The sequence below is a fragment of the Trichechus manatus genome, unplaced genomic scaffold, assembly GCF_000243295.1.
Source record: "Trichechus manatus latirostris isolate Lorelei unplaced genomic scaffold, TriManLat1.0 scaffold00005, whole genome shotgun sequence".
Lineage (NCBI taxonomy): Eukaryota > Metazoa > Chordata > Mammalia > Sirenia > Trichechidae > Trichechus > Trichechus manatus.
In genome coordinates, this window is record NW_004443941.1 from 32,750,734 (window position 1) to 32,764,901 (window position 14,168).

The 14,168-nt window shown below is 38.1% G+C and overlaps 1 protein-coding gene across 1 annotated transcript in view; it reads right to left on the minus strand.

Moving 5' to 3' along the window:
• Window positions 1-14,168, minus strand: part of RASGRP3 (RAS guanyl releasing protein 3) — a 108,096-nt gene that overhangs the window by 54,423 nt on the left and 39,505 nt on the right. The window contains exons 2-9 of the mRNA XM_004369608.2: window positions 11,866-11,992; window positions 10,032-10,219; window positions 8,944-9,046; window positions 4,626-4,688; window positions 3,968-4,099; window positions 2,421-2,568; window positions 514-687; window positions 24-140 (exon numbers count right to left, since the gene is read on the minus strand). Coding sequence (XP_004369665.1) covers window positions 24-140; window positions 514-687; window positions 2,421-2,568; window positions 3,968-4,099; window positions 4,626-4,688; window positions 8,944-9,046; window positions 10,032-10,101 — 807 coding nt within the window. The 5' untranslated portion in view covers window positions 10,102-10,219; window positions 11,866-11,992. The remainder of the gene's footprint in view (window positions 1-23; window positions 141-513; window positions 688-2,420; window positions 2,569-3,967; window positions 4,100-4,625; window positions 4,689-8,943; window positions 9,047-10,031; window positions 10,220-11,865; window positions 11,993-14,168) is intronic.

The following is a 14,168-nucleotide window of genomic DNA, read 5'->3' on the forward strand; positions in this document are numbered from 1 at the left end:
AATTAGGATAAAATCCACTGTACCTTTGTAACTTCTGAAGAAAGATGAGAATGGGTCTCTTTGAGGCGTGAAATGGAGCTATGACTTAGGCCGCCCACCACCGCCATCAAGGTGTTAAAATTTTTGAGCTGAAGGAGCTTCTGCAATAAAAATGTTAACATAAATATTTTGTAAGGATTTTGGAATTATTCTAAACTTTCTGTGCATGCATAATTTTAATAAGGATCAAAAAATAATATTAATTTAAAATGCAGCACAAGTGGAATCCATTAGAAAAATATATCAATTATTTCACAGAACAGTAGGGCAACCTTAAATGCTTCTAACTATTGCTTTTTGAAAGCAATCTTCTTGAATGAGAGCAGTCTGATTTGTTCATTAGACGTCTATTGAATAGTTTAATTGTCTGATGCCCTTATATTGTGAATACCTAATTTCCTCAATACTTTTATCTACAGAGTGAATGAACATCTAGAATCCTTTTAGAACTCCAGTCCTGATTGCCAGACATACCTTTGCAACATTGATAAACTTTGTGATGACCTCTGCCCTCTGCTGGGGTGTTGGTTTGCTAAGAACCATCAACTGGACCCACTTAGAGATTCCATTAAATAAAGCAATAGATCTCTCCAAGGTTGGGTTATTCTCTAGGCAGCCATGGATGACATAACTTTGGTAATCGGTGAACTAGTAAAGGAAGAGTCAGAAGTTATGAATTATAACAGAGGCTTTGCAAAAATAGAATTTTGCATAGAAATTATAATGTTGCATAGATGACATGAGATATTGTTTTAAAGCAAAATAAGTATTTCTTCCATTTCACATTATAGTGACATCCTGCAATTTTGAATATACGTATATCTTTAAAACGTTATTTTGCTGCATTTCATATAAAACCCCACACTGTCTTGCACATCACAGTGTTGATGGGAGGAGCAAGGCACCAGACTGATCATACTCCAGTGAGTCCCAAATCTGCTGGATCACAATATCCACCTGGGGCATTTGTTAAAATACTGATTCCTGGGGCCACCCCAGACCTAAAGAATCAGTATCTTCAGAGGAAGAACCTACGAGTATCTGCCTCCATTTTTTTTGTTGTTGTTGCAATAGACCAAGTTTATTAAGTGGGAATGAAAATTACATATGTCACATAACTGACTGAACTACAGGTCCCCTCCACCACCAACATACACAGTGATGTAAAACTCATCATTATAACATTACAGAGATCATGGAATTGTGTAGAAAAGTGGAGGACTTTTCTCTTTCTCTTTTCTCCATGGTTTCTTCTGATAAATCATACCTAGAATTCCATGCAATGAATAATTTCAAGAGTCCGCCTCCATTTTCAACCCACTTCTAGGGATTCCAAAGATGAGGCAAGTTTGAAAAACAATGGTATACATTAAAGAAGAGAAAATGAGCATAAATATAACGATTTCAAGTCAGAGTCATTTTGTAAATTTTTTTCAAGAAAGAAAAGAGATAAGATAAAATAGCAGATGAAGTAAGGCAGCTGTTTAGTAAAACAGACACGTTTTCAAAAAGTCAGCATGGATGCCACATAATACATAGGAGCCTTCTATCATATATACGGGTGCAGGGAATTTCCTCCCATGGCCTGCCTGTCGGAAATCGTTAATTTCCTCTCCAAGTAGGATTGCTTAGGGAAGTACTCGGTATTTCAGAAATCCATGCTTCTAACCAGATGCTCTTATTTGCAAGCAAGAATGTAATTCATTTCCTGGCAACTTGGAAAAAAAGGAGGAGGGGTGACTGCCACAGAGCTTGGTGAGACAAAGAAAAGCAGCTGGCTGATTGTGTACCATTGCGGAAATGCCATCTCAGCAAGTAGATAGTAGGTGAGTAGGAAGAGGTAAGAGTCCGTAGGAAGAAAAGAAATATTGCAGAGGAAGGAAGCTCTCACAATGAGCAGGAATGAAAAATTTGATTCAGGATCTCAATCTTTGGGAAAAAAACAACCCGATGTTGAGATTCTCTTCAAAGTCCACGATTTCTATTTTCAAACTACACCCATAATTAGACATTTATCCAAACCCTAGCCTAAATAATTCTTCCCCAGAATGAAAAGGCATAGCAAAACACATTTACTTGGATGAAGGAGTGAAATAAAACTTGAATGGTTAAATCTCCACTAAGTATTTTGAAAGTCATGCTTTAATCATATGAAAGGAGACATTGAAAATAGCGACAGAAATTTAGCTCTTGAGTCATAAAATAAAGACAGGATAATATTTATCCTTGGTTAGAAGGAATTGTTCCTATGAATTAAGGGTACTTTTCCAGTGGAGCACAGTGACAGAGTCTGCCAACACTTCAGAGTATAAAAATGCAGCTGTTGGGAAAGTTGGCATGGTGGTTGTTATCTTTGGAAGAATAAATGTCAAGTTTCTTACTGAGATCCTTCTAAAAGATTTATGCTCCAGAAAAGTGAGGTGCTCAGCCAATTCAATGGGCTCCAGATGGTCAAACAGCAGACAGGCTTTTCCCTTCTTGGATACTTTTTTCCTCTGTGTGACTCTTCTCATCCAGTCATAGGAAGGACTATAAAAGAAGAGTGAGTCTGGTCAGTGTACAGAAAGCCCATTTCACTCAATGGAAGTTATTAACCAACTGATTCTGAAACTCTTGGCTTATTTCCAGGTGCCTGTGCAAAATGCATGCCCTGCCCTTTATATCTGAAGAGAAAACCACTGCCCCATTGCCTATAGAACATAAACTCTGAGTTGTTTTTCCAGACAGAATGGGTTTACATTGATCCATCCAGAATAACTGACTTGGTCCTCCTAGTGACCAGCAAGGTCTGGATCTTAAAGGAGAGGTCCAGGCTAGGCGTACGAATGTCAGTGTTTATCAGCATTTAGATGGTGAGTTAAGGAATGTGGAAACCACTAGATGCTGTGGTTCTCACACTTCACTGTCCTATGAATTATCTGGAAAGCTTATTCTAAAGACAGAGGCCTGCATCCCACCACCAGAGATTCTGATTTATTAGTACTGAATCTGAATAATCTGTATTTTTAACAAACATCTTCGATGATTCCTGACTCACTGTTGATCACTCTTGAAGAACTATTCTAGGAAAATATAACAGACTATGCATGCCTGGGACACAAGAGCCTACATTAGTTAGCAAGATGCATAATCAGACTTAGGGGTCATAAGATAGTTTTTCTCTGTGCAAAGTTAGCTAGTTGATATGACACATTAGTCTAATTAGCACCAAGTTCCTAATAACTGAGCTAACCAGCCCCTGGCACAACTATGGTCAACATTTGTACAGTCTCAGGCCAACCTCAGAAGCACTGTGGTACAGAGCTTCTCAGGAATCTTACTAAAATACAGATTTCAACTCAGCAGATCTGGGTTGGGGCCCAACATCCCGCATTTATAATAAGCTCCCAGGTGATGCCAACGTGGCTCATCTCCAGATCACACTGAGAAGCAATGGCATAGAAGACATTAACTAGATTCAGATTCAGTAACTAAGTAGTTAGCGTCTATTGTGTGCCAAATGCTTTCACATGCTATCTTGTGAACTTATTGAATGCTCACAACAACCCCATGAGAAAGGTATTATCCCCATTTTATAGATAAGAAACTGAAGCTTGGAGAGATGAGTTGTGTCCAATGTGGCTGTGCCAAAATCTGCAAGACTTTCCTCAAAGGAACAAACCTAAATTGTGAAATGATATGGATGAAGACCAAGTGAGATCATCAGTAAACCAAAAAACCAAACCCGTTGCCGTCGAGTCGATTCCGACTCATAGGGACCCTATAAGACAGAGTAGAGCTGCCCCATAGGGTTTCCAAGCAGTGGCTGGTGGATTCAAACTGTCAGTCTTTTGGTTAGTAGCTGAATACTTAACCACTGCGCCACCAGGGCGCCCTCCCAAAAGAAGTGAACTCATCTTGTTTGAAAGAAAGCTTGTGCCACTCTTACATGCTGGATATGTCGATGAGGCTGATGTGTTTTTCATATCCTAATTGACTAGCTACTTCCCGGAATTCCTCAGTTATACGAATCAAACCAAGATCCAAATTAAACTCTGCAGGAAACTTCAGAATCCAGTACCTGAAATGCAACAAATATTTTTTGAAAGCTGGAAGGTGTCATGTTGGACCTGTATGGAAATTATTGTACTGTTTCGCAGAATCCAACACCATACCCCAAATTAGCACATTGAGTCCCTCTCTTCCCTCATTGAATCAAGGAATAAAGTCCACCACTTCCACCCTGAGCCTCTCTTTCTGTCTCTCTCTAGAACCACAAATGAGAGGAAGCCCTTCCCCCAATTCAGGGCAAGAAAGTAGGAGTGTGGATGGTGAGGGAGTAGAAGAAAATGAATTCACCCTTTCTGTGAGCCGATTTAACTTCCTAATCAAGTTTACCCTGCTTGACCTCCAGCCCACAAGAAAGATAAATTTTACCCCCTAGAACAGAAGAGGGTCTATTTCAAAAAAGTCAATAGAAGGGGGATCTGAGTCGCTCCCGTTTTCAAACTAGGTCTGCAACTAGGTCTGCTGCTTGAGAAGAAGGGAGCTGTCAACAATCCCAGAAACAGAAACCACAAAGCGATTAAAATTTTAAGTATATTTACCTCATGAAGTAGCAGATCTTTAATCGAAATTCATTGCAGCTTTCTCCACTGGCATTTTGATACGTGCTCTGGTTAAAGAAAATATTCTTGACCTTTGTTTCCTTTGCACCCACCTGCAGCTGCTTTGCCAATTTAATTGAATTCCTAATAAGAGGGCCATACTGGGTTATGTGGACACTCAAATAGGGAGAGGAATGGACTCTGATAATTTCAAAGCTGAATTAGCAAAATTTAAGTTATTATTGCTTTGGGATGTACTTTTTTTCTGGAAGAGAGGATGCTTATAAAATTAGTTTAATCTTCCTGAGAACTTACCAACCATGAATGTCAACTGTAATTAAAAACATACGTACTGCTAACTATAGATAATTAAAATTGATGGCACACACAAGCACCATTTTAGCCAAAAACCTAAGATTATAAAATGGAAAAAGATTCTGTATTTAAGATTAATGTCTTTTATAAGTATACTAATTTCTTTAGTGTCTGAAAATGTCATTTTCAGGTATATTAATATGCAGATTGTGTTGTAGTTTGTTCTCATCTATTCATTCATACTCCTTTAAACAAATATTTATTGAGCTTCTACCCTATGCCAGGCAGTAAACAAGGAATCCAAAGTGTTGTGGATTTAATTGTGTGCCCAAAGATACATTGAAATCCTAACCCCTGTACCTGTCAATGTGACCTTGTTTGAGGAAATAGGCTCTTTCTTTGTAGATGTTATCAGTCAAGTTAGCCAGGTCATACCAGAGTAGGGTAATTCCTCATCCTATATAATTGATGTCTTATAAAAGAGGAGGACAGACACTGAAATAGGGTCACACACAGGGGGAAGACACCGTGTAAAGATTCATCTATAAGCCAAGGAACACCAAGGAATGCTTAGAACTACCAGAAGTTGGAAGAGACAAAAAAGGATCTTCCCCTAGAGTGAACAGAGACAGCGACTGGGCATGGTCCTGCCCATGCCCTGAATTTGGAATTCTCGTCTCCAGAACTGTGAGATGATAAATTTTTGTTTTTTGTTTCTTTGTTTGTTTTGTTTTACTTCATTTTGTGGTATTTTTTGGCAGTCCTAGGAAACTAAGACATAAAGAAATGTTGATTCACAGGTAGTTTTCAAGTTTCATACAATCTGTACTTTCACATATTAGATTCTGTGTGTCCAAATATCCCTTTTTGCTTGTGTTTGCTACATACTAAGAATGAGAAAATGTTTGTGGGGGTATTCTTTGGACAATATTTGGCCTCTGGGGAGGGGTACCTAACTGAGTCAAACCAGTCCATCCTTCCCTACACCCTGCCTTCCAACAGTGGGCCCCACGGAGCCCAGGCTCTTTCTCACTCTAAGATGAAAGTCACCTTACCCTCTCTTACATGCTCTGCTATTGTGAGGTTGTAGGGGGCCTGAGAGAAGTTCAAAGTGAAGGAAGCTTCAAGCAAGCAGTGGAGGCCCACTTGGCCCAGGGAGCCATAGCAGGCACTGGTAACCCCTGACAAACCCTCCCATTGGTAGGCTCCCTGTGCCCTGTAGGGCTTCTCACTCACCTACAGTGTGCCCTGAGCTTAGAGAAGGTGGAGACCAAAGGAACCAACATTAGAGATTATATAACATACCTTAGACCTTGTGCAGGGGAGTGGGGAGCTCCTTATAAATGTGAGACTATTTTTCTATTTTCAATCATTTGGATTTCAAATACCTCTCAAGACTGCATTATGTATAAAAGTGGTGGACTTGTTGTTGTTAGGTGCCAACAAGTCAGTTCCAACTCATCGTGACCCTATGTACAACAGAACGAAACACTGCCCAGTCCTGTGCCATTCTCACAATTGTTGTTATGCTTAAGCCCACTGTTGCAGCTACTGTGTCAACCCATCTCATTAAGGGTCTTCCTCTTTTTTGCTGACACTCTACTTTACCAAGGACTATGACCTTCTCCAAGGACTGGTCCCTCCTTGTAATATGTCCAAAGTACATGAGATGAAGTCTCGACATCCTCCCTTCTAAGGAGCATTCTGGCTGTACTTCTTCCAAGACAGATTTGTTACTTCTTCTGGTAGTCCATGGTATATTCAATATTCTTTGTCAACACCATAATTCAAAGGCATCAATTCTTCTTCAGTCTTCCTTATTCATTGTCCAGCTTTCACATGCATATGAGGTGACTGAAAATACCATGGCTTGGGTCAGGTGCACCTGAGTCCTCAAAATGACATCTTTGCTTTTTAACACTTTAAAGAGGTCTTTTGCAGCAGATTTGCCCAATGCAATACGTTGTTTGATTTCTTGACTGCTGCTTCCATATGCATTGATTGTGGATCCAAGTAAAATGAAGTCCTTGACAACTTCAATATTTTCTCCATTTATCATGATGTTGTTTATTGGTCCAGTTGTAAAGATTTTTGTCTTCTTTATGTTGAGGTGCAATCCATACTGAAGGCTGTGGTCTTTGATCTTTATCAGTAAGTGCTTCAAGTCCTCTTCACTCTCAGCAAGCAAGGTTTTGTCATCTGCATATCGTAGGTTGTTAATGAGTCTTCCTCCAAAACTGATGTCACGTTCTTCTTCATATAGTCCAGGTCCTTGGATTTTTTGTTCAGCATACAGATTGAATAAGTATGGTGAAAGAATACAACCTGATGCACACCTTTCCTAACTTTAAACCACACAGTTTCTGTTAGAACGACTGCCTCTTGGTCTATGTACAGGTTCCGCATGAGCACAATTAAGTGTTCTGGGATTCCCATTCTTCGCAATGTTGTCCCTAATTTGTTATGATTCACACAGTCAAATGCCTTTGCATAATCAATAAAACACACGTAAACATCTTTCTGGTATTCTTTGCTTCCAGCCATGATCCATCTGACATCAGTTTATGCTGCTGAAAAAAGATATTCTATCATGCAATCTCTAGTGTCCTTTCTATCACCAAGGTCATATTTCCCAACTACTGCTCCTTCTTCTTTGTTTCCAGCTTTCACATTCCAAACACCAATAATTATCAATGCATCTTGACTGCATGTTTGATCAATTTCAGACTGCAGAAGTTGGTAAAAATCTTTAATTTCTTCATCTTTGGCCTTAGTGGTTGGTGCATAAATTTGGATCATAGTCGTATTAACTGGCCTTCCTTGTAGGTGTATGGATATTATCCTACCACTAACAGTGTTGTACTTCAGGATAGATCTTGAAATGTTCTTTTTGACAATGAACGTGATGCCGTCTCTCTTCAATTTGTCATTCCTGGTATGGTAGACCATATGATTGTCTGATTCAAAATGACCAATAGCAGCCCATTTCAGCTCACTAATCCCTAGGATATCAATTTTTATGCATTCCATTTCATTTTTGACAACTTTCAATTTTCCTAGATTCATACTTCATTTATTCCATGTTCCAATTATTAATGGATGTTTACAACTGTTTCTTTTCATTTTGAGTTGTGCCACCTTTTGAAGGTCCCAAAAGCTTGACTCCATCTATGTAATTAAGGTTGACTCTACTTTGAGGAGGCAGCTCATCCCCAGTTGTATTTTGAGCATCTACCAACCTGAGGAGCTCATTTTCAGGCACTATATCAGGGTGGACTTTTAGAAGCCCTTATAGAATTTAGTTTCTAACTATGTTTTTTGTTTTTATGTCAGAGGAAATCTAAAATTATTACCAATCAACAAATTACAGTAAACCTACCAGAATGTTCTTTGTTTCTTGCCATCAAGGGAAGATAGGAAAACTTAGGTGGTATTTGTGCCTGATCCAAAACATACCATTTTGGCTGGCACTCCCATATATCTTGCTGTATCTTCTGTCCCTACCATTTTGCCATCTTAGATGGAATAAATCTGGTCTTGAATCAGCTTTAAATATTCTTTCATTTACAGTGAAAACTGTGAGACTCAGGCTGCCTTGTTTTTCCAGGTCTCATAAGTTTTCCACCTTTGACAAAGTGCAGTCTTATCACTTCCATCTCTCTCTATCAGTGAGTTTTCCTTCTTTGACAGGTTCCAGCTTTCACAGATTTTACTGTCATTTACAGCAGAAATATTGAAGACAAGTTAGAAACATTCAGCCTATAGCCACTGTTTAATTCTACATATTAGTGGTATTTTAAAGTGGAGCCAAAACACCCAGATGAATAATGAACTTTAGCTCCATCATCCAGATGTTTTGTCTAGACATCTCTGTGCACAAAACAGCTGGATAACTAACTGAAGATTGTTTATTCATCTTAATCTACTGGCTTTGGATAGAGACTCAATCTAAATAAAAATTTTATTTATGATTGTAAAAATTGCACAATAGTTGAAAAGATATATGCAAAGAAGTTTTTCTGCCAATTCAGTGGATGATAAATACCATCGGTGCATCAGTAGAACTATTCTTGGCAAATAACTATTATTCAGCTCTCCATTGTCATCTGTCAAAAAAATAAAACAAAGAATGAGGAAACAATAGTGCTACTCTTCTCTTTTTCTAATACGAGTAGAAAAACAATAGCATCAAAGATTTTTCATTGACCCAATTATCTTTTCCCTCCTTCTACCTTCTGCTGATATTTTCTTGCAAGTTAAGGTAAGTCTGTCATTCTTCTGGTTTAAGGTTGCCGTATTTAGCAAATAAGCATACAGGATGCCCAGTTAAATGTTAATTTCAGATAAACAACAGATAATTTTTTAATATAAGTATGTCCCATGCACTATTTATAGACTTAAATTGAAATTTATTCATTGTTTATCTGAAATTCAAAATTAACTGATCATCCTATGTTTTATTTGGCAACCCCACTCTGGTTTAACTCTGATTCTTATAGCAATCAATTGAACAAACAATTCCTGTATGCCTATTTGTGCAAGGAATTATCTTAAGTGCTGAGGTGGATCCAGAAACAGCATCATAAAAAGGATACAATTGTAGCATCTAAACCCTAGCAGGAGATAAAAGATTATGTGCGCAAATAGTGAATGCAGCAGATTGTGCTACCCACAACAGCATGTAGCATGTGCCACAAGAGAGTGCAAAGGCTGTGGAAGCATGGTGGAGGCAACCAGCATTCCTGACAGGGAGATTAGGAGTAATATTATGAAGAAAGTGACATCTGAGATAAACCCTGAAGCTGAGTTTCAATAAAAGGAGTATGGTAAAAGCATGGAGGTAAAAAGGTGCCAGGAATACTTAAGAAACATTAAGTGAACAATTTGGCTGAGGCATGAGCTGTGAGCATTAAAGGGGAAGAAATGCAGAGGGCAATGATACTGGAGAGACAGGTTTTTGTCAATTAAAAAGGTCTTAAATACCAAGAAATAGAGATTGAACTCTGTTCCACAAGCAACACGTGCATCTGAATAGAGGGAAGTGGTAGTAACAAATTATGCACAAAAGATGAAAGGAGAAAAGGTTCATACCAAACATCTCAATGCAAGTGCTCAGCAGTTCATCTAATGTTGCTGCTTTCCCAAGTCCGCTTGACCCCATGGTTGTTTAGCCGTTGTCAAAAAACTAGGGACATTTTCAGCATCAGATAGACCATCTCTATAATTATGCAAGCTGGTGATGTTAAGTACTCTCTGTTCTTAATTGTACTTCAAGAAAACTGTAAAGGAACAAGGGAAAAGAAAGTTATCAGACTGGAGCTCAGGCTCCATTAAAACATCATTTTCCTACCTTATTTTATCTTTGTACAAGAGAAGTATCAAAGTGACCAAGACGACCACCATGATGACAAAAAGCCTGTTAAACTGTCCTTTAGTATATATGGTGCTTTGAGACCACTATTAAATACCATTCCATTTTGCTGCTGAAATTTTTTATGATGCTTACAATATTTTAGAATTTCTTCATATTCTGTCTTTATTATTTCTGTATAGGAGCCATGTTCTCGTACAGAAGGTACCACTCTTAGAGCATAAACAAAGTGTTATTTCACCTTGTGTAATAAAAAATAACAAAAACACTAGACCAGTGCTCTCTTACTTTGACTGCTAAATGATTTGTGAAAGGGAAATACAGTATTAAAATCGCCTGAGCTCTTTTACATCTCTTAACAAAGTCACCTTACCTAGGAGGTCTTTCCTGACCACCGTACTTAAAATAACAACCCCACTCCCATCTCCCACTTGGCATGCCCTACCTCCTTTCCTGGATTTATTTTTCTCCATAGCACTCATCACCATCTGACATACTGTATGTTTTATTTGTTTTTTATCTCTCTAGTCATATAAATGTAAGATCCAAGAACTCTGGGATTTTCACGTTTGTTTTGTGATGTACTCAATCACCTAAGAGTACCTTTCACGTAGAAGACACTAAAAAATCATTTGTTAAGTGAACAAATGAGTGAATGGATGGATGAAGAAATGAATAAGATTGTCAAAAGTGTGCCTTCAAAAATGTATATATTTGTGTGAGTGTATATATGTATTATAAACTTATTAAAGATTGTTTTTTAAAGTTTGTTTTAATAATTTACATTAGCTTTTTGAGAACATCACTGGGACAGAAATTCCTGCCAAGGTTCTACACTTTATAGAATCTTCCTAGATTCATAATAAGAATCTGTACCTCTTACAGAATATTTTGGAGCAGAATGCCTCTGATTTCCCTAATATAAGCTCTGTCAATACTATTAAAAATCAAGCCTGAACAATTCACAAGTTTCATTGCCCATACGTATATACAGAAATTTTTTATTCTGTTTTACGCACTGAATAGTACATGTATTACTACAACCAAATAGCCTAGATTAACAAAACTGATTTCACAGGTGAAAACCATAATTATTTGGCTGAGCTGTTTGCAGAAGGTGTTGACCTCCCCACAAGGGGTTAGAGATAACCTGGTACCAAACCCCTGTCACTATGGTTTGGAGTTGTATTTGTGATCTGCAAAGAAGCTGGCACATGATGAGCCAGGTGGGCTGGGCTATCAGGTGCAAACTGTTCCTGCAATCAATAGATGTGTTTGTGTCCCTGCTTAGCATCCTGTCACTTGCACATTTACCTGAGATTTCATTTCACATACATAGACATTATTGTGTCTACAACTGCTGTTTCAAAAGTAAAGCTTCTTTATTGTTAGAGCAATATACATTCATTATTAAAAATAGGACAGTAAGGAAAAAGGGAAGCAAAAGAAGTTAGCCATCATCCAAAGACAACTTGTTTCCTTTTGTTTTTCTAGGTATTTTTAATTTTAGGAGAGTTTCTTACATAATCTACAATAGTTTAAAGAAATATTTACCTATTGCTTTCAAGCAGATTTCCAGGTCTGAAAGAAATGTAAGGGCAGTTATTATCATTGGGAAATGCATTGGGGAAGTAGTCTATAGAACCGGTTTGTCCAACTTGAGTTAAGTACTTTGGAGAACCTGGTAAAAGAAAGAAAGAAATCCCAAACAGAATTAAATAATGGAAACTCAAGAGAATCCACATTGTGTTAAAGTATTGCCAAAACCTTGAGTTATAGGGGGTACTTGAGACTTTGTCTAAACCTCATTCATGAAATCAATTAAAAATGGAAAAAATTCAAAATAGTCATTTCATAACAAGGTATTTTTTAAATCAAGTAGTTTTTTTTAATTCTGTTTTAAAAAAATAAATCTGATAAAATCAAGTTTTATATACACAGTGTAAAATACTATTTTAGTCCTAACATACTTACAACAAAACCAGTGAATTACTCATTAGGAATTTCCAAACAATGGCTTTGAAATGTTAGTAAATCCCTAAAGCAGTCTCTTGTGGGGTCATCAAACTCTGACTCAAATCACTCCTGATTGTCTCAGAATGAATGTCAAGTTCTCCAGGTAGTTTAGTCTCCAAAGGGTTTAGGACTAGCTTTAGTTTTGATAGGTACTCTCTGGCTAAGATGAAAATTATGGCTCCTCAGCATTCTTTTTTAATTTTTTTACTGTGCTTTAAATGAAAGTTTGCAGTTCAAGTTACTTTCTCATACAAAACTTTATACACACACTGCTATGTGACCCTAATTCCGCTCCCCATACTGTGACAGCACACTGCTCCTTTCCACCCCAGATTTCCCATGTCCATTCAACTAGCTCTTGACCCTTTCTCCCTTCTCATCTCACCTCCAGACAGGAGCTGCCCATTAAGACTCATGTATCTACTTGAGTTAAGAAGCACACTCTTCATGATTATCATTTTATGTCTTATAGTCTAGTCAAATCTTTGTCTGAAAAGTTGGCCTCAGGAATTTTTTCAGTTTTGGGCTAACAGAGAGTCTGGGGGCTATGTCTCAGTCAGACTATTAAGTCTTGTATTTTTACTCGAATTTGAATTCTGCAGCCCACTTTTCTCCTGCTCCATAAGGGACTCTCTGTTGTGTTCCCTGTCAGGGTGGTCATTGGTGGTAGCAAGGCACCATCTAGTTCTTCTGGTCTCAGGCTGATGGAGTCTCTGGTTTATGTGGTCCTTTTGGCTCTTGGGCTATTATTTTCCTTGTGTCTTTGGTGTTCTTCATTCTCTTTTGCTTCAGGTGGTTTGGGACCAATTGATGCATCTTAGATGGCCACTCTCTAGCTTTTAAGACCCCAGATGCCACTCACCAAAGTGGGATGCAGAACATTTTCTTAATAAGCTTTGTCATGCCAGTTGACCTAGATGTCCCCTGAAACCATGGTCCCCAGACCCCCAGCCCTGCTACTCTGTCCCTCGAAGTGTTTGATTGTATTCAGGAAACTTCTAAGCTTTGGTTTAGTCCAGTTGTGCTGACTTCCCCAGTAGTGTGTGTTGTCTTTCCCATCACCTAAGATAATTCTTGTTTACTATCTAGTTAGTGAATAACCCTCTCCCTCCCTTCCCACCCTCGTAACCATCAAAGAATGTTTTCTTCTGTGTTTAAACCTTTTCTTGAGTTCTTATAAGAGTGGTCTTATACAATATTTGTCCTTTTTCGACTGACTAATTTCACTCAGCATAATGCCTTCCAGATTCATCCGTGTTATGAGATGTTTCATGGAATCATCATTATTCTTTATTGTTGGGTAGTATTCCGTTGTGTGGATATACCATAATTTGTTTATCCATTCGTCCATTGATGGGCACCTAGGTTGTTTCCATTTTTTGCTGTTGTAAACAGTGCTGCAATGAACATGGGTGTGCATATATCTATTCGTGTAATGGCTCTTATTTCTCTAGGATATATTCCAAGGAATGGGATTGCTGGATTGTATGGTACTTCTATTTCTAGCTTTTTAAGGAAGCATCATATCATTTTCCAAAATGGTTGTATCATTTTGCATTCCCACTAGCAGTTTATAAGTGTTCCAGTCTCTCTACAACCTCTCCAACATTTATTATTTTGTGTTTTTTGGACTAATGCTAGCCTTGTTGGGGTGAGATGGTATCTCATCGTAGTTTTGATTTGCATTTCTCTAATGGGTAATGATCATGAGCATTTCCTCATGCATCTGTTAGCCGCCTGAATGTCTTCTTTGGTGAAGTGCCTGTTCATATCCTTTGCCCATTTTTTAATTGGGTTATTTGTCTTTTTGTTGTTGAGGTTTTGCAGTATCTTGTAGATTT